Source organism: Oncorhynchus keta, chromosome 28, assembly GCF_023373465.1.
Source record: "Oncorhynchus keta strain PuntledgeMale-10-30-2019 chromosome 28, Oket_V2, whole genome shotgun sequence".
Lineage (NCBI taxonomy): Eukaryota > Metazoa > Chordata > Actinopteri > Salmoniformes > Salmonidae > Oncorhynchus > Oncorhynchus keta.
Genome location: NC_068448.1, coordinates 40,756,114 through 40,780,182, shown reverse-complemented (window position 1 = coordinate 40,780,182; position 24,069 = coordinate 40,756,114). Strand labels below are relative to the sequence as shown.

General features: G+C 40.4%; 2 protein-coding genes across 2 annotated transcripts; one reads left to right on the top strand and one right to left on the bottom strand.

Moving 5' to 3' along the window:
• Nucleotides 1–177: 177 nt before the first annotated feature.
• LOC118361341 (vesicle-associated membrane protein-associated protein B-like) lies at nt 178–4,750 on the bottom strand. The gene is made up of 6 exons (XM_035741205.2): nt 4,464–4,750; nt 3,091–3,243; nt 2,832–2,935; nt 2,439–2,519; nt 2,015–2,191; nt 178–1,784 (listed from the first exon to the last, which is right to left on the bottom strand). The coding sequence occupies exons 1-6, from the start codon at nt 4,549–4,551 to the stop codon at nt 1,620–1,622; spliced, it is 768 nt and encodes a 255-aa protein (XP_035597098.1). The 5' UTR covers nt 4,552–4,750; the 3' UTR covers nt 178–1,619.
• Nucleotides 4,751–5,986: 1,236 nt separating this feature from the next.
• Nucleotides 5,987–12,757, top strand: LOC118361342 (charged multivesicular body protein 4c-like). The gene is made up of 5 exons (XM_035741206.2): nt 5,987–6,293; nt 10,844–11,021; nt 11,124–11,238; nt 11,353–11,479; nt 11,687–12,757. The coding sequence occupies exons 1-5, from the start codon at nt 6,110–6,112 to the stop codon at nt 11,749–11,751; spliced, it is 669 nt and encodes a 222-aa protein (XP_035597099.1). The 5' UTR covers nt 5,987–6,109; the 3' UTR covers nt 11,752–12,757.
• Nucleotides 12,758–24,069: the final 11,312 nt, after the last annotated feature.

Below are 24,069 nucleotides of genomic sequence, written 5' to 3'. Positions count from 1 at the left end.
AACTAAATAGGGCATGCATGAAAGACTGTGTGGACGCAGGCATGCCACACACTCGAACCTAAAATCTGTCCCAACAATAATGCAAAATACTGACTGGGGCCATTCCAAACTCCCAAAGGCTGCACTTTACACCTCTGCTTGGTTGTCCTTGCACCATGAATAAGACTGAAGCAAATGAACTTTCCACCAAAAAACATGTTTTTGGGTTTATGCATTTAATTCATTACTATGATGCTACACAATCCATTATATTTTGTTTATTTAATGTACATACAAAACTGTACCCAATTATTGTAGTTATATGTGATGGTCTGAAGCGCCAAAGCAGTTTTTAATATAGTGTTCACAGCTCAATTCTCCATCCAGCCGTCCGCCCCCCAAGCTACAAAAAAGTGATTTTAAATAAACAGGACGGTTGATTCTTTAGACAGCCAAGACAGTAGAAACCAAGCCAAGAGAGAAAACACCCCAACCGATAGCTAGTTCCGAGATGGTCCATTTTGAGAAGACAGTCATATTTGCTGTGTTTAAGACACAGGAAGAAAACTATTGAGGTAATTTCCATGCTATTTGTAGACACTATATGAGAACTTGATTTGAATACAGTGTGTACAAATATAATTACAAAACAATTATGCCTTTACATGATACTCAAAAAAGAAAACTGAAGCAAAGCACAAGAACATATAGTACTATCAAACTATATACAGCGTCATGAGTCCAAACCCATCGTTATATTTTAGTGTACTTTATGTCAAAAATGGATGTTGCATATTTCTCTTACTCAGCTGCAATCAGATACAGGACTTGGATCACTTCCAGGCTTCACCTAAGGTTAAGCCATTTGCCGTCATCTGGAAAAGCTGCATCACTGTTGTTCTCTCTGAAGATGACAGCCATTTCATACTGACCCTGAGGATATCACTCACATCCCAGGCCTTTGACCAAAAGGACAAGTCGGTCATTCTGTACTTTCACCTCAATCACTAAACAAGTGTGCATACAACTAATTCACTGCAGCACGGTGAGACAGTACATTTCTGTGATATATTGAAAACCAATTACAAGTTTGACTGTTGGAAATAAAAAGCAACCTACTGTATTGGAAAGGGGTCTCTTTGGGACAAAACAATGGTTAACATTTCATTTTTAGTTACCTCCTAAATCCATTTTCTGTTTTATAAAAGGAATAATTTTGGATGACTGGATTTACATAATTACCCATTCTTGCTAAAACTCACAGGGAGCCTCTCGACTCACAAGATACAGTGTCTTTCCCTTAAAAAAAGCAACGAGTAAAACATTCACACAACATCAGAACTGTCACGTTAATCCTGCAGTAGGAAAAGCCTTGGCCTTACCGGAACACATTGCTACTTATAGATCACAACGTTGCCACTTCCCCCACACAATAATTTGTACTGTATCTGTGCGAGTAGGAGTGGAAGGACGGAGAATAGAGTGATTTTAAAAAGGCAAGACGACTCTTGATTACCTTCGCTTTATGTTAAAAAATGTCACTACTCAAATAAACTTGTGATGTTGCATTACGCAACAACAAAAAGTATACATCCCGTTGTTGTTTTGTTCGGTCCTCCGAGCACGCTGCCACTGGCTGTCTACAGGACCAATTTCCCGATGATGACTCCGATGACGAAGAACAGCACGCAGAGCGCCAGAACACGGGTACTTAGGCCCTCCTCCTTCGTCATGGCCTGGGAGGAAGAGGAGTGGGGGGAGGACACCATGGAGGTGACTTTCCTCTTCCGCAGACCATCGTCCTCCTTGGTAAAGTTGAATATAGAACAGCTGTTTTTTTTTTGTTTTTTTTTTTTTTTGGCAATAACAGTGAAACAGCAGTTACTGATCTCAAATCAGTCAATTACCCATCACAAATAAGAAACTAAATGGTGAGGCCTGTTAAGTAAGTCTGCATTGTTACAGATGGTGCAGATAAATGTATTGTGTGGAACAGATCTGACTGTTGTGGGTCCTAGAGCCATTAGAGACTCACCCTGATCTGTTTGTTCTCTTCCCGTAACCTCTGGACCTCCATCTGCAGCCTCTTGCACTCCTCCGTGATCTTCTTCACCTCCCCGTCATCCAGGGAGGAGCTGGCCGACTTAGGGAGTGAGGAGAGCTCTGGCTTTACGGGGGCGGAGGACACATTTGTGTTGCTTTCACTGGCATGCTGTGGGGAGTGGAGGAGACAGAACTATGCAGATGAATAACAATGGGGATGAGGAAGACAACATACAAAAAAAAGGGCAATGGCTGCTTCAGAGATGCAATGGAGATGACAATCATTCAGGAACTGTTTGTGAATGGAATGAAGGTGCTCTGAACGCATCTTACACTAAAATGAAATATATGAGGGAAGGAATATTAAGAAAAATACATGCAGTTGGATGTAGTGATATGACAAGATAGTGACTTACAATTTTGTCATTCTCTAGTGGCAGCTCAAATGCACATCTCAACTTGGAGTCCATCAGCTCCTCTGGCTTTGCCTCTTTCCACTGTCGGTGGGAAGGATAGAATGAGAGAAAGAATGAGAGAGAGAAAAAGAAGAAGAGGAGAGGGCTGACAGAAAACTGAATCACAAGGCAACACCAAGATGACCACACCCAGCGTGGGACTCTTATGACACTCATAAGACAAGCATATCTTGACAGCACATTTGTCCCACTTGCAACACCTAAATAAGTAGAGGATTGAGACAGTAAGTACCAGTCCCTCTGAACTAGAACTGCAGCTTGAATGGACTTACTGTGATCATCAGATCATAATTAGTGACATTCAGATTAATCACATTCCATTTGGACACTTACCACCCCTTCCATGTCAGTCATGTCATACGGAGCAAGCACGGATTGCACCATGAATTTGTGTTTGCTCTTTTCATTGGGATCATAGTCGAAAGGCTGCAGCATAACTGTGAAAAAAAGCAGACAGATAAATGCCACTGAGCAACCTCTTAGCAACAGCACAACGTGTTACCTTACTTTGACCAGCTCAACATACTTTTAGTTCCTCTATTTGAGATTTGTCAGTTACAATACATGTGCAATCAACCAAAAAGACACCAACCAGACACATTGATTGAGGTGCCTGCGTCGATGATGCCACTGTTTGGACGGACACAGTATCGACGGGGTGCGGTCGTCTTGACTTTGAAACAGACATTTCTATCCGTTGGGTTGCCTAGCTTCAGGGTGGCCGTGACAACATCTGTAAATGGACCTTGAAAAGACGGAGAGAGAGAACAGACAATAGATATCAATGCTAGCTAGCTGACTCATCTTATTATAGCGATCTTATTTTTTTCCCCCAAAAAAGTTGGGGAGGACCATTTTATTGAGATGACCCCACATATTTTTTGTTATCTTTATACTTATATCATTAGTTATAATCTATTTTGTTATGACTATTGATATAATTCTCAAAACCAATCATCAATATAGTCCCTGTTCAATAATTCCATTAGAAGAGGTAAAACGGTCCACCTCTGGATCTTACCATTCTGCTTGGACTCACTGATCCGTGCCTAACAATTGTCAACAGTCACCTTTTTCTACAGCAGTATTTCTCAATCAATTCCTGGGGCGTGGTGCACATTTGTGTTTCAGCCCATCCATAACATACCTGATTCAACTCGAGATTCCCCAAAAAACACGACACTTTGAAAGAGCCTACGACTGGAAGTGACTTTTTCGTAACCGGTTAGGGGAATGTACGCAGCAGGTTAGGCTAATTAATGGAACAAGTTAGGATTACTAAAGTTAGGAAACGGGTTAGTCTCAGCGAAAATGCGCTCAATCCTGCTACGAAGAGTCACTTCCGGTCCTAGCTGTATCGAAGTGACGTGTTCTTAGGGAATCCCGATTCAATTTATCGAGGCAGAGGGATTGTTGTTGTGTGCTGGGCTGAAACAAAAATGCCCACGTTTAGGGTTAGCCCCAGGAACGGATTAAAAAACACTATTCTCTGTATCCATTCGGGTAGTTTTTTTTATTTTTATGGAAATTTCCCTAATGTAGTCCTGACCGTATAGAAAGTCTCTAGTTTGCTACCAACGTTAGATATTTTTTCATTAGTAGCTATTGAAATAAGTATTTATGTATGCTGGCAACAGCCGACTCACAAACCAGGGAGATCGTGATTATGATAGTAACTGAATAGCATGCAACTGATATTGATTGAGGAAATGACCCGGGCCTGCTTTCTCGTTACAGGCTAAACTAGAAAATGACAGCTAGGCGTTAGCCTGTTAGCATCGGTAGGTAGAAGACGTCGGTATGTGGCTTCACTTGTCACCACTCTAAAAAAACAAATAGGAAATATGATACACCGTGTGCAGACCCATCTTTTCACAATGAAGTTAACACTATTGTTAATACATTATCTAGGAACGATGGTCAAATATTTGCAGACCAAACTATCAGGCCCTGCCCTAGTCTTACCTCTAAATTTCAGTTCGTGTGGTGGCTCAAGCTGGAGGACTTGTTCTTGTCTGGCCATGTCACAGACGTTCGTAAGCCTTTCTGACATAAATTACCTGGACTATATGTCGCAGCTGTTTCTATTATGGCTGTTGTAAATGTTCCTGAATACGACCTGACTTCGGTAAGGGATAGCTGAGGATAAAAATAAGAACTTGGACTGCCAACAACAGCTGAAGCTAAGCTAGCAAGCAGAGAGCAGGAAGGAAGGGCTCCGTGTGACGTCATGGGATAGGGCAGGTCTGTGGAATGTCAGCGAAGATCTTTTCTGTGAGTTGTTACATTTTTGCAGGGTTATTTTTAAATGACCTGGACAAATGAAAGAGCAAACCGAACAGCCTCTGCTCTGATATGGCAACTATTTGAGAATGTAAAGTCAATTTAATTTAGAACAGGGGTGTCAAACGGATTTTGCCCCAAGGGCCGCACAGGTAATAGGAGGGTGCTTCACTTCTGGTAGTGAACGATCCAGCCTACCTACAAAGGAGGAGCTGTGAACGTCTCGTACGACGAGGTGCCCGATGAAGAGCTCAAACACAGGAGGTTGGTGGCACCTTAATTGGGGAGGAGTAATGGCTGGGAGAGGAGTGATGCCATTCCATTCATTCCGTTCCGGCCATTATTATGAGCCGTCCTCCCCTCAGCAGCCTCCTGTGACTGCTCCAGGGCACATCTATCAGATACACCATCAGTGCTCCCTCCGCTCAATACACTACTTTTCCGAACGGCCTATCAGAACAACACAAGCAACTTGGAGAGAATGTACTTGTAATGAAAAGCCAGTGGTGGGGAAAAGTACCCAAATTTCATACTTGAGTAAAAGAAAAGATTCCTTTAAAAACAAAAAGGTAACCCAGTAAAATACTAATTGGGTAAAAGTTTTTGGTTTTAAATATGCTTAAGTATCAAAAGTAAAAGTATACATAATTTAAAATGTCTTATATTAAGCAAACCAGAGGACACGATGCATTTTTATTTAGTCAGTCCACCAGATCAGAGGCAGTAGGGATGACCAGTGCGTGAATTACACACATTTCCCGTCCTGCTAATCATTCAAAATGTAACGAGTCCTTTTGGCTGTCATGGAAAAGGAGTAATTAGTACATTATTTTCTTTAGGAATACAGTGGAGTAAACGTTGTCACAAATATAATTAGTAAAGTACAGATACCCCCAAAAAAGCTACGTAAGTACAAATACTTTTAAGTTCTACTTAACTACTTTACACAACTGTGAAAAGCCCAATATAAAATGTACATATTATTATTATTATAAGGGCGGCAGGTAGCCTAGAGGTTAAGAACGTGGTTGCAGGTTTGAATCCTTGAGCCGACTAGGTGAAAAATCTTGATCAGGGCACTTAACCCTACTTACTCCTGTAAATTGCTCTGGAAATGAGCGTCTGTTAATTGCCCCAAAAAATATTATTACATTTCTTATCCAGCAGGTGGAGCCCCATGGAATACCACCCACTATGGAATAATATTACGTCATACAGCCTTAACCAGGAAGTAGGAAAAACAATCGGCGAGAAGAGTGACACCATAGACTGTAGTTAGTCTGAAACGTTTTAAAAGGACATTATTTCCATGTAGTTTAGATCCCAGAATGTCCGTGTTTGGGAAGCTGTTCGGCGGTGGGGGGAAAGGAGGGAAAGGGCCGAGTCCACAAGATGCGATTCAGAAACTCCGAGACACAGAGCAGATGTTAGCGAAGAAACAGGACTTTCTAGAGAAAAAGATTGACCAGGAACTCATAACTGCAAAGAAAAACGGCACAAAAAACAAACGAGGTGAGTCGCCAACTAACATAACATATACACGATGGTTGTCTAACTTGGCTAGCTAATGAAGCTAGCTACTTAAAGTTCGCCTGTATGTTAACGTTAGCAACTAGCTGGCTAACTAGTCAAAGCAGTTAACTTTCCGAACGGCCACGGCTGTCACTGAATGTCAGGTTGCAAGGCTCGCCCTATCTTGTTTCCACAACTGTGTTAGAACAGCTAAATTACATTATCCCCGTGTATAGGTGCGTTCTGTGTTAGTGACCGATATCAAAACTCTGTCTACACCATCAACAAGTCAGGGGATTTTGTGTGAGTCATGAATTTGCCTGTTTGTCAAGAGAAGGGAAGGGGCCACCCTTCCATTGACACAGTATCTACTTATAAATGTATTACATTTGTAAAGCGCTTTTCATTATACTGAATAATCTCAAAGTGCATAACATTTAAATACAAACAAAAATACAAACGTTGCAGTTAAAATTGAGACACTAGACTCATAGGGACTAAGTTACTGCTTATGAATTTATTTTTTCACCTTTATTTTATGACTAAACAAAGTTACACGGCCTGTAGTGATTTTTATTTCACCTTTATTTAACCAGATAGGCCAGGTGAGAACAAGTTTTCATTTACAACTGCGACCTGGCCAAGATAAAGCAAAGCAGTGCGACACAAACAACAACACAGAGTTACACATGGAATAAACAAGCGTAAGGTCAAAAACACAATAGAAAAATCTATATACAGTGTGTGCAAATGGAGTAAAGAGGTATGGCAATAAATAGGCCAGAGTAGCGAAGTAATTACAATTTAGCAAATTAACACTGGAGTGATAGATATGCAAGTAGAAATACTTGTGTGCAAAAGAGCAAAAAAAAGTAAATAAAAACAATATGGGGATGAGGTAGGTAGTTGGGTGGGCTATTTACAGATGGGCTGTGTACAGCGATCGGTAAGCTGCTCAGATAGCTGATGCTTAAAGTTAGTGAGGGAGATATGTCTCCAACTTCAGCAATTTTTGTAATTCGTTCCAGTCATTGGCAGCAGAGAACTAACTGTAAGGAAAGGTGGCCAAATTAGGTGTTGGCTTTGGGGATGACAAGTGAGATATACCTGCTGGAGCGCGTGCTACGGGTGGGTGTTGCTATGGTGACCAGTGAACTGAGATAAGACTGAGCTTTACCTAGCAAAGACTTATAGATGACCTGGAGCCAGTGGGTTTGGTGACGAATATGTAGCGAGGGCCAACCGACGAGAGCATACAGGTCGCAGTGGTGGGTGGTATATGGGGCTTTGGTGACAAAACGGATTGCACTGTGATAGACTGCATCCAGTTTGCTGAGTAGAGTGTTGGAGGCTATTTTGTAAATGACATCGCTGAAGTCGAGGATCGGTAGGATAGTCAGTTTTACGAGGGTATGTTTGGCAGCGTGAGTGAAGGAGGCTTTGTTGCAAAATAGGAAGCCGACTCTATATTTAAGTTGCTTAATGAGTTGCTTAATATGAGTCTGTAAGGAGAGTTTACAGTCTAGCCAGACAGGTAGGTATTTGTAGTTGTCCACATATTCTGTCAGAACCGTCTAGAGTAGTGATGCTAGTCCGGCGAGCGGTTGAAGAGCATGCATTTAGTTTTACTAGCATTTAAGAGCAGTTGGAGGCCACGGAAGGAGTGTTGTATGGCATTTAAGCTCGTTTGGAGGTTTGTTAACACAGTGTCCAAAGAAGGGCCAGATGTATACAGAATGGTGTCGTCTGCGTAGAGGTGGATCAAGGAATCACCCGCAGCAAGAGCAACGTGTATGTATGTATGTGTATATAAAATATTACTCACACACAGAGAAAAGTCGGCCCGAGAATTGAACCCTGTGGTACCCCCCATAGAGACTGCCAGAGGTCCGGACAACAGGCCCTCCGATTTGACACACTGAACTCTAACTGAGAAGTAGTTGATGAACCAGGCGAGGCAGTCATTTGAGAAACCAAGGCTGTTGACTCTGCCAATAAGAAAATGGTGATTGACAGAGTCGAAAGCCTTGGCCAGGTCGATGAAGAAGGCTGCACAGTACTGTCTTTTATCGATGGCAGTTATGATATCGTTTAGTACCTTGAGCGTGGCTGAGGTGCACCGTGACCAGCTCGGAAACCGGACTACACAGCGGAGAAGGTACGGTGCGATTCTAAATGGTCAGAGATCTGTTTGTTAACTTGGCTGACTTTATAAAGGCAGGGCAGGATGGATATAGGTCTGTAACAGTTTGGGTCTAGTGTCACACCCTTTGAAGAGGGGGATGACCGCGGCAGCTTTCCAATCTTTAGAAATCTCGGACGATACGAAAGAGAGGTTGAACAGACTAGTAATAGGGGTTGCAACAATGGCGGGGGATAATTTTAGAGACGGTCCAGATTGTCTAGCCCAGCTGATTTGTACGTGTCCAAGTTTTGCAGTTCTTTCAGAACAGAAGCTATTTGGGTGAAGTGTCCCAAAACATTTGAGTTAGAGCTACAGGACGCACATTTCTGTTTGAAAAAGCAAGCCTTTGCTTTCCTAACTGACTGTGTATTGGTTCCTGACTTCACTGAAAATTTGCATATCACGGGGACTATTCGATGATAGTGCAGTACGCCACAGGATGTTTTTGTGCTGGTCATGGGCAGTCAGGTCTGGAGTGAACCAAGGGCTGTATCTGTTCATAGTTCTCCATTTTTTGAAAGGGGCATGCTTATTTAAGATGGTGAGGAAATTACTTTTTAAAAGAACAACCAGGCATCCTCTACTGATGGGATGAGGTCAATATCCTTCCAGGATAGTAACCTAATACTGAGTGCCAACAGAGATGCTCCAAGTGACTCTTGTCATTGGTTGCGTTCCCCTGTTCAGACGTTGCATGCCTTAACCAGTGGTTGCGTGCGATATCATTGAGTGTGTTATCGACTGGCAGAGTGCCCTAATATTGGATGAGGTTAGCTGATGCATAAAATACCTATCCAGGTGTTGTAACATCTGGCAGGCGTCAGCGACGCCTGAGCAGAGGAATACTCCCAAGTATTGAGTAGGCTAGCGTAGCCCAATAACGGACTAAAGGAGCCTGATGTTAGTCCTTATAGTCCAAGGACCTTAAATGTTCTGTTTCGAGGCGAATTTAACAGGTTTTAACACTGTTGCGATTTACAGTATTTAAACAAAATTGTTTCCAAAACCGTACCGCAAGCGATGCGTTTTAACATTCTCCTGGCCAGAATATACTATCTTTAATAGGCACTAAATGCAGTTGGCGTCTATGAATGACTTAAACATAGATATGACATAATATAATGGTCAAATATATAAATGCAACATATAGCAATTTCAAAGATTTTAACTGTGTTACAGTTCATAAGGAAATCAGTCAAAATAAACAAGAGGCACTAATCTATGGATTTCACGTGACTATGCAGCTGTTGGTCACATACCATAAAAAGGATCAGAAAACCAGTCAGTATCTGGTGTGTGACCACCATTTGCCTCATGTAGCGAGACACATCTCCTTTGCATAGAGTTGATCAGGCTGTTGATTGTCGCCTGTTGAATGTTGTTCCACTCGTTTTCAAAGGCTGTGCGAAGTTGCTGGATACTGGTGGGAACTTAAACACGCTGTCATACACATCGACCCAGAGCATCCCAAACGTGCTCAATGGGTGACATGTCTGCTGAGTATGCAGGCGATGGAAGAACTGGGACATTTTCAACTTGCAGGAAATTTTGTATAGATCCTTGTGACATGGGGGCATGCATTATCATGCTGGAACATGAGGTGATGCCGGTGGATGAATGGCGCGACAGTGGGCCTCAGGATCTTGTCACAGTATCTCTGTGCATTAAATTGCCATTGTATTTGTTGTACGTAGCTTAAGGCTACGAATACCATAACCCCACCGCCACCATGGGGCACTCTGTTCACAACATTGACATCATCAAACCGCTTGCCGACACACCATACACGTGGTCTGCGGTTGTGAGGCCGGTTGAATGTGGTCTGCGGTTGTGAGGCCGGTTGAATGTAGAAGATGGCTTATGGTAGAGAAATTAACATTTAAATTATCTGGCAACAGCTCTGGTGGACATTCCTGTGTTCAACATGCCAATTGCACACTCCCTCAACTTGAGACATCTGTGTCATTGTTGTGACAAAACTGCACATTTTAGTGGCATTTTTTCCCCAACACAAGGTGCACCTGTGTGAGGATCATGCTGTTTAATCAGCTTCTTGATATGCCATACCTGTCAGGTGGATGGATTATCTTGTCAAATGAGATATGCTCACTAAGAGGGATGTAAACAAATTTGTGCACAACATTTGAGAGAGCTGTTTTTGCATTTTGAACATTTCTGGGGATCTTTTATTTCAGCTCATTGAACATGGGACCAACACTTTACATGTTGCATTTAATATTTTTGTTCAGTGTAGTTAGAGGTTATGTATTTACTCACATGATAGTCCTGGGGATTCAGAAACGCTGTCCATGATTCCGGGAATCGAACCCACTAATCGCTTCAATTCCCCTTTCACTACGCACAGCGGCCCTGCAGGCCTTGAAAAGGAAGAAGCGGTACGAGAACCAGCTTACCCAGATCGATGGCACATTGTCCACCATCGAGTTCCAGAGGGAGGCGCTGGAAAATGCCAATACCAATACTGAAGTGCTCAAAAACATGGGCTTTGCCGCCAAGGCAATGAAGGCCGCCCATGAAAACATGTAAGCAAGGGCACACTACTTGTTTATTAGCTTTGGTCAGGTGCAGTCATACAGCTCTTGTATTTATTCAAATCTCTCCGTTCCCCTGTCTGGTTGTGTTAGGGACATAGACAAAGTAGATGACTTGATGCAAGACATCACTGAGCAGCAGGAGCTGGCGCAGGAGATCTCAGATGCCATCTCAAAACCTGTAGGCTTTGGAGAGGAGTTTGATGAGGTAGGTGACAATGTTCATTGCACATTGTTCTTTATTTGTCTTGTCAGTGCTGTTAGTTCAATAGTTGACCAGATATCACAGAGACTGGGATGTTCTTATCGTCTTGCACCATAGGATGAACTCCTGGCAGAATTGGATGAGCTGGAACAAGAGGAATTGGACAAAAACTTGCTGGAGATCGGCGGGACAGAAGATGCCCATCTACCCAATGTGCCTTCTACTTCATTACCCTCCAGACCAGGTGAGTCTTTTGGAATATACAATAATATGCAATAAAACAAGCAAATCCTCCATGGGAACATTGTATGCCACGGTTACTGTCCCAACAGAACATGAAATAAATTACAATAGATCAATTAGTTACCACTTTATTTCTATAAAACATTTATTTACCACATTTACTCAAGTAATTCACTATCTGCATATGTTTTCTTTTTTTAAATTTTAGCCAAGGAGGATGAAGACGATGCTGACATGGATGACTTACAGCGCTGGGCGATGGAGGCCATGTAGTTGCATTACTGACACCACCTGCTGTAGAGGGAAAGAAAGGACTTATTGAATATGGTTGTTTTGTGTCCGAGGAGAACCAACCACCTAAAACTATAACTACAAAGGCCAATGCTGTAGGTTCTGTTTCCCGCCCAAAACTAGAGAAAGGGTACCATGGCCTTGCATGAAAAGATTAAGTAAAAAACCTGTATAAAAGCTATAAACAGGATGTTTGAATCAAAATTCTCAGAATAAGTTTAGCATAATCAACACCCGCTCTTGCATTTGGACAGTTATTGTAATATCACTTTAACTGTTCTGTTGCCTTTGTCTGTGGGATGTTATGAACATCACTGACAAATTTACATTTTAATACATGGGAGTTGCAATGTCTATTTTTCCGACTTAAACATATTTATCGTGTGGCGTAGTGGGTGTGGTCTAGATGTTTTTATTAGTACTTACTTTTTGTTTAATTTCTACCAAAATAGGAAGACATATGAGCATGCGCTCATGGTAACGTTTAGAATGGTCTATTTTCAGGATTGTTATTCTGAAACTTTTGTTTTACAACACTTGGACTATTCCAACTCCAAAGCATCCTCACCATGTGACACTTGTGATTTGAAGGAAATATCTAAATCGTTTATATTGTTGCTGGCACGGGTTTTCTTCATGTGCTAATCATGCAATGAGGCAAATCTTAATACACCGCACAGCTTTAGAGAAAGAAACTCCACCCTGTTCTGTTGTCTCTTTTCTGGAAAAAGTTTATTTTATGTTGAAAAAAAGTCCACGTATTAACTGAAGCAAAAAATAAGATAATGCTTTGTAATGAATAGATTATAAGGTAGATATAGTATCAACATTTTGGATTTGAGGATTAGTTAATTTTTTAAGCTATGTATTAAAACAAAACAAAAAATACATAGGAAAAAGACAAGGATAAGCATGTTTGCATTCCTATGGTTTATTTATCCAGATGAGAACATTATTTGGAAAATCATTAAAGTTTTGGATTATTTTATTGTGGGTGAGGTTTTTCTTGCTTAGGGATCAGTGAATTCAAAGTAGAATTTTTTTTTTTTTTTATTACTTTGAAATCATTAAGATGTTTTAGTTTCATGTTTTGCAATGTGTCTGATGTTGCTGTAATTTCAGTCTTGAGTCCAATCATATTTTATTTGTCACATGCTTTGCAAACAACAGGTGTAGTATGAAATGCTTATGGGCCCTTCACAACAATGCAGATTGTTAACATAGAAAAATAATAGAACGGAATAAATACACAATGAGTAACGACATCTTGGCTATATACACAGTGAACCAGTACCGAGTCAACATGCAGGGGTACGAGGTTATTGTGGTAGAAATGTACAGTGCATTCAGAAAGTATTCAGACCCTTTGACTTTTTCCACATTTTCTTATGTTACAGCTTTATAATTTATGAAAAATCTCTGTCTACACACAATACCCCATAATGAAATAGTGAAAGCAGGTTTTTAGAATTGTTTTCCAAAAGTATTTTTTTTAAACAATACCTTACTTACAAAAGAATTTAGACTCTGCTATGAGACTCAAAATTGAGCTCCGGTGCACCCTGTTTCCATTGATCATCCTTGAGATGTTTCTACATCTTGATTAGAGTCCTCCTGTAGTAAATTAAATTGATTGGACATGATTTAAAAAGGCACACACCTCTATATAAAAAGGTCCAATAGTTGACAGTGCATGTCAGAGCAAAAACTAAGCCATGAGGTTGAAGGAATTGTCCGTAGAGCTCTGAGACTGGATTTTCTGGTCTGATGAAATCAAGGTTGAACTCCTTAGCCTGAATGCCAAGAGTCACATCTGGAGGGAACCTGGAACCATCCCTACGGTGAAGCGTGGTGGTGGCAGCATCATGCTGTGGAGATGTTATTCAGTGTCAGGGACTGGGAGACTAGTCAGGATCGAGGGAAATATGAATGGAGCAAAGTACAGAGAGATCCTTGATGAAAACCTGCTCCAGAGTTCTCAGGATCTCAGACTGAGACAAAGGTTCACCTTCCAACAGGACAACGCAGGAGTGGCTTCGGGACAAGTCTCTGAATGTCCTTGAGTGGCCCAGCCAGAGCCCGGACTTGAACCCGATCAAACATCTCTGGAGAGACCTGAAAATAGCTGTGCAGCTATGCTCCCCATCCAACCTGACAAGAGCTTAAGAGGATCTGCAGAAAAGAATGGGAGAAACTCCCCAAATACAGGTACGCCATACCCAAGAAGACTTCAACAAAGTACGGAATACTTACAGTACCAGTCAAAAGTTTGGACACCTACGTTTAAGGGTTTTTCTGTTTTACTATTTTCTACATTGTAGAATAATAGAAGGCCGACTATAAAATAACACCATATGGAATCATGTAGTAACCAAGTGTTGAACAAATCAAAATACATTTTATATTTGAGATTCTTCAAAGTAGCCACCCTTTGCCTTGACAGCTTTGCACACTCTTGGCATTCTCTCAAGCAGGTTCATGAGGTTCCAGGTGTGCCTTGTTAAAAGTTAATTTGTGGAATTTACTTCTTAATGTGTTTGAGACAAATCTGTTATGTTGTGACAAGGTAGGGATGGTGTACAGAAGATAACCCTATATGAAAAATCATGGAAAAAGTAGGTACTTTTGGCTGGTACTGTATGTAAATATGATTTTTGGTTTTGTGCTAAAATGTTTAAACCTGTTATTGCTTTGTCATTATGGGGTGTTGTGTGAAGATTGAGGAACAAAACTTTTTAATCAATTTTTGAATAAAGATATTACATAACAAAATGTGGAAAAAGTGAAGGACTTTCCGAATGCTTTGTAGGTATGGGGTAAAGTGACTGGACAACAGGATAATGAGCAGTAGCAGCCTCTTGATAGTGGATACCACTGACATGTACACATAAGGGATGAGTTTACGCAGGCAGCCCAATTCAGATATTTTTTTGAAAATTATTTGCATATCTGATACTTATTGTTTCTTTTCCCTAATGTGTGAACAGCAACAACAAAAACACAATCTGATCTCTTGGCTTCTGAGTTACACCACCTCCATATGTGGATCTGAACCCTGATCATAGAGAATGATTTAGAGTACTCTAGTGCCCGAAAGCCTGTTTTAGCAAGGTCATAGCCATTGACTTTCTCCATTTTGAAGTAGTCAACTGGGTGGGATTTCCTTTCGGTTAAGGAAGGATCACATAATTCCATCCAGGTCATCAGGATGGACCAGCCAATTAATTATACTTGTGAGCAAACATCCCAGTACTACAGGTGTCAGTACATCACCAACCATGGCTTTATACCTGTTCAAACAACACACTCCTGGTGGCAGTATTCACATTTTCAGTTTGTTTACCAACTCATAGGAATAGACAAAGAAAATGGAGATGGCCTCAATGGTGGTGCCCATGCGCTCCCAAACACCATGTGTGTCCAATAGGCTAAGTTTCCCCCAAAGTAAATTGAAATACATTTGCCAAAATTTATATAATTATTTTTGTCTATACAAAAAGAAAGAAAATCATTCTAAATTCTTCACCAGAGAGCATGAGAGTCACAGAGGAATCAAGGAAATTAGCTTAAAGTATGCATTAAGGTGTCTGTAATATACTAAATGTAGACATTAATAAATGCATAGCTATAGCTTCCTAAAAATTAATTACAAAGTGGGAGTGCCAAGATGGAGGCGCGGTGGCTTCAACACAACTAAATCTATTTTTAATATAAACCATTGATGCAGACCCGCAAGCCACTGCTGCCCATAATGAGTTCTGATTTTTTGTGACGCCCACTCCCATCAAAGTTGCCCATCATTGCCTTATATGAACATGTATTTCTAGATGAAACTGATTAAGTTTGGTGAAAAACTGACTTCATGATAGTGTGTGTTGTACTTGAAACAACTGCCTTTGTAAAGATCTGTTTTGAATGTTGTAAGCATTTTGGAAATATACCACATACTTGTGAAAATTGCACAAAAGTATTTGAAAAAAACTAATATCGACAGAGTTGTCTTGTCTGTGATTTTCCTGATTAATTTGGCTACTTTGAAAAAGATGTCGCAGGTCGCTTGTTTTTGGGCGACTTCAAAGTTGCACCGCGGCCAACATGGCATTTCTCTTAAAAATATATATACAGTATTTAGCTGTGACCTTCTGCTGACTATCAGGCAGTGTGAGGCAGGGTGTGTGAGTAAGTGGTGTGTATGGGGAGTGATTCAGGCCATAATTCAGCCTTGTGAAGCTACTGAAACGTCTCACCAAGTCACCTAACTTATTCCTAGCGCCATAAGATACCGCAATGAATTAACATGGACTGTCAATGGAGACAAGTTTTCTTCTAACGTGTTCACATCACGTTCATATCACGTGACACTGACACATCACGTGTCAGTTTGCATGTAAGTCCATTATGAAAGATCTCTTATTTTCTTTTTTATTATTAATATCAAATCAATACATTAAGCACATGAGGGAACACAAGCATACAGATTACAAACAATAGACAATCGAGCTAGGGGCTACAATATCACATTACAATTACACAAGGACCTTAAGGGACATGCATATACTTACAATTCTAACAGCTTTTTTGTTAGTAGAGCATTTAAACGTCTTAAAATACAGTTCTATTTATTTTTGTAAGGTACGAAAATGTGGTTTTCTGTTTGTAAATTTACATTTGTGTATATGAAATTTGGCCAAAAGAATAATGAAATTAATTACATAAAAATTATTCCCCTTATTTCTATTGTATGTAAAGAATCCAAACAGTACATCTCTCCAAAATAGTGTAAAATCTTCATAAATGTGTTCAATTACAAACCTACTGATGTCTTGCCACAGTTTTCTTACATGTTTACAATGCCAAAAAAGATGCACAACTGTTTCTGGGTGGTCATTACAAAAGGAGCAATTTGAGTTGATGTTTTCCTTAATAAACTTCTTCATATAGTGGTTGGCAGGATAATATTTATGAATAATTTTAAAGGAAATTTCCTTAATTTTGTTAACAAGTAGTAGGTATGTGTGTTATTATGAAAGATCTCACCTTGAACGCCTTAAAAACATCTACGTGTACATCATGCGTTCACGTCATGTACACGCCACACTTACGCATCATGTGTTAGTTTGATTGTCAATTTAGTTTATTATTAAATATCTTACCATGAACACCTTACAAACGTCTACAAGTTCATTATTTTGTATATATATTTTTCATTGACAGAGTAATCTAATCAATTGAATTTGTCGATTTAGCTAGAATATGCATATCACCTTTAAAAAAAGATATGGCTAGGTCTCTACTTTCGAGTTCAAAACAACTCTGAACTCGGCAATCAAGACAACTGGGAACTCAGATTTTTTGGGGGGACCTATAGGCTTATGAAAACATTCACTTTTAAATGTAAAGCAAGTGTCATTATCCCACGTAAAATAAAGTTGTTATAAATACTCCGCAATGTAGAATATTAGTGGCTATGCCTACCTATAGCAACAAGACAGAAGCGGTATGGGTCTATTCATAGACCAAACATCTTAACAGATAAACACATTAGCTGTGTTCGAATACCCATACTAACATACTAAATTCATACTATTAGTTAAGTTTAGTATACTGTAAACCATTGGTATCATTTCAGTTGAGCGCTTCGCCTGTCACCCGGAAGTCGATGCTGTTGCTATGCGACCTCTTGCTAGCTTGTTTGCGTAACAAATGACTAGCTAGACATTTCAAGATTTCGGGTGTGTTCGTAAATTCAATCTAGAGTGCCAGAGTGAGCTCTTGGGCGTTCGTAAATCCAAAACGTTGTCAGATAGTCCATTTAGTACATTCTAAGGGTAAGCTCTCGGATCGCACACTGGACGCTCTGACCGAGTAGATTTTGATCTCAGCGTTCTGACCTCACAAAGGCAGTCAAGCACCCCCAGCTAACTGGCTAACATTGGCTAGCTACTTCCAGACACAAATGAGAGAACACTCTGACCATTTTACTCACCCTGGCAGAGTTGGTTAGGCTGATTTCATGTTATTCAGAGCTTTGGTGACTGTAACTGTGCTGCTGGCAACAATTTAATTACGCTTTTTTGCTGACGTTTACTGACAACCGCCATATTCAACGGGTGTGGAGCATACGCAAATCCATCAGTTATTCTGCACTCTGGCACACTCAGACGAGAGTGCTCTGAAATCGAAGTAGATAGACAGAATTAACTATGTCCATTGAGATCGCAAAACGACTATACCACTTAGCTACGAATTACGTGAATAATCAAGTCAATAAACGTTGGGTAACGTTAATTAGTTAGATAGCACACAGTTAACACTGCCTGGCAAGTTCGATATATTAATAGGTAATATACAGGCGGTACATACTGCTGTTCGTAAAGATAGCGTAGCTAACCCATTTTCAGCCAACATTACTTTATTACTTTGCTCAACATTTGTCATAATTAGTTAAAGCAATGATTGTTTATCTGCCCTCGTCGAACTTCGGCTGCATATTTTGTTCCAAACCATTTTTTGAAGAATTGCATTATGGGCCATAAAAGCACGGAAATAGTGTCCACTGTGTGTTTTCTTCTTTCCTTGGAGAATTTAGTATGATTTCATGGAACTTTTGGCATACTAAATATAGCCACACTATGACCAATAAATACACTACATACTAAATTTACGTCACAAATAGTAGGTATGAGTATTCGAGCACATTCTTTTTTAGGATAATCGCATTGAATCAGGCTATTCATTTGAGTACAGTTGCGTTCTTACGCATAACCTTAGTTTAAACGGAACCAAAAACATCCCAGACTACTTTGATCACAGATCATGATAAAGCCTGAATATTTCAGCTATATTTTTGTCATTTTAGCCCACAGATTTGATACACACGAGGGCCTATATTTAATCCGGATTTGACGAACGATAGCCTTTGACTTCTCCCCTCAGCCCTGTGTTCCCAATTAGGCTAAATGTAGTCCTATTAATAAGGTTATAATGTTTTCCGATTAGTGTGCATAGGCTAACCATTATGATTAATGATATGTACTATCTTCTGGTTTTTATAATTAAACAGGCATCTGTAAAAATAAAAATCGTTGCTCCTGCATGGGCCATTTGATGTTTCATTTGTTTTCCACAAACGACTATTGCTTTATACCTCACAACGTTAAGGTTACCTCTAGGCCTATTCCTTGTAAATATTAGGCTATGTATTGAGTGTAATAAAACAAATGGGAGGGAATGGGTGTGTGGTGAAGACGCACCAAAGGCATGTTTCTGTCTCCCGACAAATGTGCATATTTATTGTCATCGTGTGAATTATTTAGGCTACCCTTTGTTTGTTCATGTTGATCAATTCCCCGTTATATATATCACCAGCAGTAAAGGTTCAAAGTTAACTCCAGTCTTTTATAATCTACAATGTTGATTTACGGTCATTTCTGTTCATGCAATTCAAGCTGCTACACGTGATCAACAAGTTTTGTTTTATCTCATAACATTTACGAATGTTGTCAATTTCTTCATTGTTTTGTCAATTTCTTTATCGCCTTTTGTTTGCATGTGAGCATGTATTTTTTGGGGTGGTCCTGTCAACATTGAGTGATCTCTCATGCCTCAGCACGCATAGGAGTAGTCTACTTTGCCTGCTTGCAAATGTGTGCTAAAAGTGGGGATGTTTCATAGTATTTCTGATTATCTTAACTCACCACCCCAATTAACCATTTTATTATTTTATTTTTTACAGAAAACAACTTAACCACCACCATATATGCCTACACTCGTAGAAAAAAAAGTGGTATCTAGAATCTAAAAGGATTATTCTGCTGTCCCCATATTAGAACACTTTAAAGAACCCTTTTTTGTTACAGGTAGAATGCCTTCAGTGCCAAGGTTCCATTCCACTGAGGGTTCTATGTTATAACCCCTTTTTTGAAGTGTGCTCAACAAGTTCAACCTGTTCAGTTTACCCCATTTCATTTTGTACCCCAACACCTGTCTGGTATTCAAGATATCACCCAACATAGCACCAATACCTTGAACGTTTTTGTCAACCTCTGCTGACTTAAATAGCCATGCTCCAAGATCCTCCACCAGGGGTGACTGTAGCATCCTCAAACGGACAAAAATGAGACACAAGAGGGCACTCCACCCTCATTTTAGATCCCAAGGGGTCTTTATTTTCATACGCATTTATGGCATTTCAACATTGACACAGAGGGGCACATCACACTCACTTATTTTCTTGGAACTCCACACACGCACACACTACATTTCTCACATTTTAGGCATTCAGCTGAGGCCTTGAGTGGAACATGTTGCACTGAGATGAGCACAGACACAGTACACTTCTTTTCAGTGTGGCGGCAAATTAGTTGAACAGGAGAAGAGGATGTGGTTGCTTGTGAAGGGAGAGCAGTGGGGGTGGTAGGTTGAACAGCTGCAGTGATGCTGATTAGTTTCTCTGGTTCATCACATCTTGACTAAAATAAAGATAGATTTAGCAATTAGTTCGACATTGCCATAGTTCAACAGCTGAAAAGCCAAAGACATTCAGTATTCACTAAATTAAGTAACCTACCCATCCCCATTTACAATTTAATTCATCAATGAAATAAATAATACTGTAGCACATTTAATGGCATTATTTTACATGTATTTTTTACCCCCTTTTCTCCCCAATTTCGTGGTATCCAATTGTTAGTAGTTACTGTCTTGTCTCATCGCTACAACTCCCGTATGGGTTCGGGAGAGACGAAGGTCGAGAGCCATGCGTCCTCCGAAACACAACCCAACCAAGCCGCACTGCTTCTTAACACAGCGCGCATCCAACCCGGAAGCCAGCCGAACCAATATGTTGGAGAAAACACCGTACACCTAGCGACCTGGTCGGCGTGCACTGCGTCCGGCCCGCCACAGGAGTCGCTAGTGCGCGATGAGACAAAGATATCCCTACCGGCCTAACCCGGACGACACGATGCCAATTGTGCGTCGCCACATGGACCTCCCCGTCGCGGCCGGCTGCGACAGAGCCTGGGCTCATTCAATGGCGTTATTATTGTAGACTATAGGCTCCTCCTGTATCAACACTATATTAGGATACCGTTATGATTTTAGGTCTTCAGTGAAGTATGTTGTACCTCGTTTCCCACCTTCAGGGAAAAGTAGTTAATCATCCCCCATTCAATTCAGTTTGGGTGTGAATGTGTAGGCCTACTGACAATGTAAAATATGTATATATCCTATAGCACCACGTGTGTATATTTTCATTTAGTATTCACCCACATCAAATGACGTTATTATTGAACACTAGCCTACTACCCTATCGTCACAGTAAATATTATTGCCTATGTGCCGTCAACAATACGTTATCAACTCAGCAAAAAGTTATTATTTTCAAATAAACCAAAATGTCCTTATCAACACAGTAGGCCTAAATATTTCCTAACGATAACACAATTTAAATATACTTAATCCTCAATCAGATTATCATTCTTATTCTCATTCTTGGTCATTCTAGAAAATCGCTTCTAACGCTTGTAAAAATTATTATTTTTTAAATCATGTCTGTGTCGCCGCCAAGCTCTCAAATACCATGCCCCTCTCACACTCTTATGAATGGTCGCTCATATCTGGATTCCTTTGGACGTCCCTACCCTAAACCCTAAACCATAACCTAACACTACACTTAACCCTTTTACATTTTTACTTGATTGAGGTAGAGACATCCCAAGGATTCTGAATAACATGGACCCTCTGGGAAATCCTATGAATGTGTCTATTCCACTGAAAGTCACAGAAACAACTACTATTAGTTACTTGAAGTAGGCTACTAGGAACTGGTAACAACACAGTCTGTGATTGGCCAACAATGTTTAGATCTGTATGCAGCCAGATAAGATACCATCCCATGAGGTGTTGAGGGAAAGCCAGATTGCCTATAGATTAGACATCATCTTTCTTTTCTTGAACCTTTATTGAGCAAGGCAAGTCAGTTAAGAACAAATGATTATTTACAATGACGCCTACACCGGCCAAACCTGGATGACGCTAGGCCAATTGTGCGCCGCCCTATGGGACTCCCAATCACAGCCGGATGTGATACAGCCTGGATTCAAACCAGGGTGTCTGTAGTGACGACCTCTAGCACTGAGATGCAGTGCTTTAGACCGCTGCGCCACTCAAGAGCCATTTTGAGATTGTGCTTGTGATAACAGGAAATACGCATAGCTCAATGTGGCTACATCAGAATGTTGGCTTTCACGGGAAACACTGTATGTTTCTAACATTTATGGTTGAGATTCAATTCATATAAATATGAAGTATGCACCTTATGACCTGTCAGACATGTTAGTTTCACGTTCAATGGTAGGAGACAGCATCATTCCATTAACACGCAGGCATCCCTCAGACGTTAGTAAGGCATTGGTATCACGTCATGTCAGTCAGCCTAGGCTGAATTCTGGCCTGGATCACTCCCCATAGGTGTGTGTGTTGAGATAACACTGCAGCAGGCGGCATAATTCCACTATTGGCTGAGTCACTTGAGTGAGAGGAGCAGTGGCGACATGTCATTCAGCTCTGCCCCACCTGTTTTGAGCCCCACATTTTTTAGCTAAAACGTTTGGCATGTTAATCTGGCATTAATATGTGTCACATATTAGTTTGCAACACAATGTAAAAATAAATCATTTATTTAATAAGGCCACGTACAAACATGGTCTATTTTTTGCTTTCTTGAGTAAGGCTGCTCCAAAATGCAAGGGTTTCAGCCTCGTTCAGTGCTTTCTGTGATGGTGAGGGAGCCAGCGGAAAATACAGAGTGTAGGGGTTGGTAATGTTCTCTAGTTGCGCCGTGATTGGCTCAGTGTTCTGTCACTCATGGGGACACTACGTCACCACCAAATCTAATGGTAGAGCAAAAAAATTCAAGCCCCTTGTTTGCTGCCATATAGTTACATTAGAAATTCCCATCCAAGAAGGCTCAAGGTCACTAGCCACAGATAAAATTATGTCAAATCACTTTATATGTACAGTAGCTTTGATTGGACTGATCATGTCAACATCATACTTTCAAAATGTTAGCTAGAAGTCATCATCATGAATCAAATCGACAATCTATTGGCAAATCCATTTAAATCCTTGTCAAATTAAGAAAAATAATGAAGAGAAATTATAGATAAAACGTATGGACATAAACATTACAAAACAAGTTGGAAATCGCAAATTAAACAATGAGTGGTTTGGAAGGAATCAGGGGCTAACTGCAAGCATTGCAAAGCAATCACTAGCCTGCTATTCAGTGGAGGGCTGTGTGGTCACAAGTCTGTGTTTAAGGGTCTCTTTTCCACTGGATGTGGAAGGTGTAAGGTGTATAAGGTGTATGCACCAATTTGTAAGTCGCTCTGGATAAGAGCGTCTGCTAAATGACTTAAATGTAAATGTAAATGCATAACCATTCAACATTAGCCATGCTGTCAATCCAGCATGAGTTCTGCCATGCTCAAAACAACTGTTAATTAGGATCTGGGAAATCTGACTTCAGTTAGTTTAATTAAGACAACTGTGAAGTTCAGGAAAAAACAAGCTGCAACTGGGAAAATACGTTTTGAACGGTCATCCAACTCGGAATTGTAAGTCAGGAAATCGGGCCTCTTCCTAGAGCTATGAAATAAAGATCACTGACATCATCATGATTCGGCCTTGTTTTTTCAGAGTTCTCAGTTGTCTTGAAAGCACCTTAAATCCAGAGAATGCCAGACTTTGATAACAAAGTTTGATGAAATCTTCCTGTTCAAGTGAGTACAACACAACAAGGTGAGTCCAAAAATGTATTGTGTGCTGCTGCATAAATGATGTCATATGCCAGGGAGATATGTATACTGTAGCTAAGAAAGTAATACTCTGTGTATGTTATGTAGTAAGCCTTCAGTAGCCCATGTGCCTCAGCCAAAAATCTAGTATATTTTCCCCTCTTAATTTCGCTTACTGTTCTGACTTGCTGGTACACATGTAGCCTATAACCTGTTTTAGAGAAATGTAATTATTGAATGTTGTAAGAGCTTTCATTGTCTGCTTATACAGTATGCCCCCTTTATTTATCCCACAGTTCTGACTTGGTGTACATGGATAATACTGTAAGAACAGCACATGTTCTGAATTCTGTTGCTGTATATTTCAAAAGTGCTGAACAAATAGCTATATTGACTATGGCCGTCCTAGCTCGCTCATTAATGTCTTAATCGAAATTACGGATGGCCTCTTATCTGATTTTCGTCCCCTTATGCCATAGTTTGTATATCTCAATTGTCA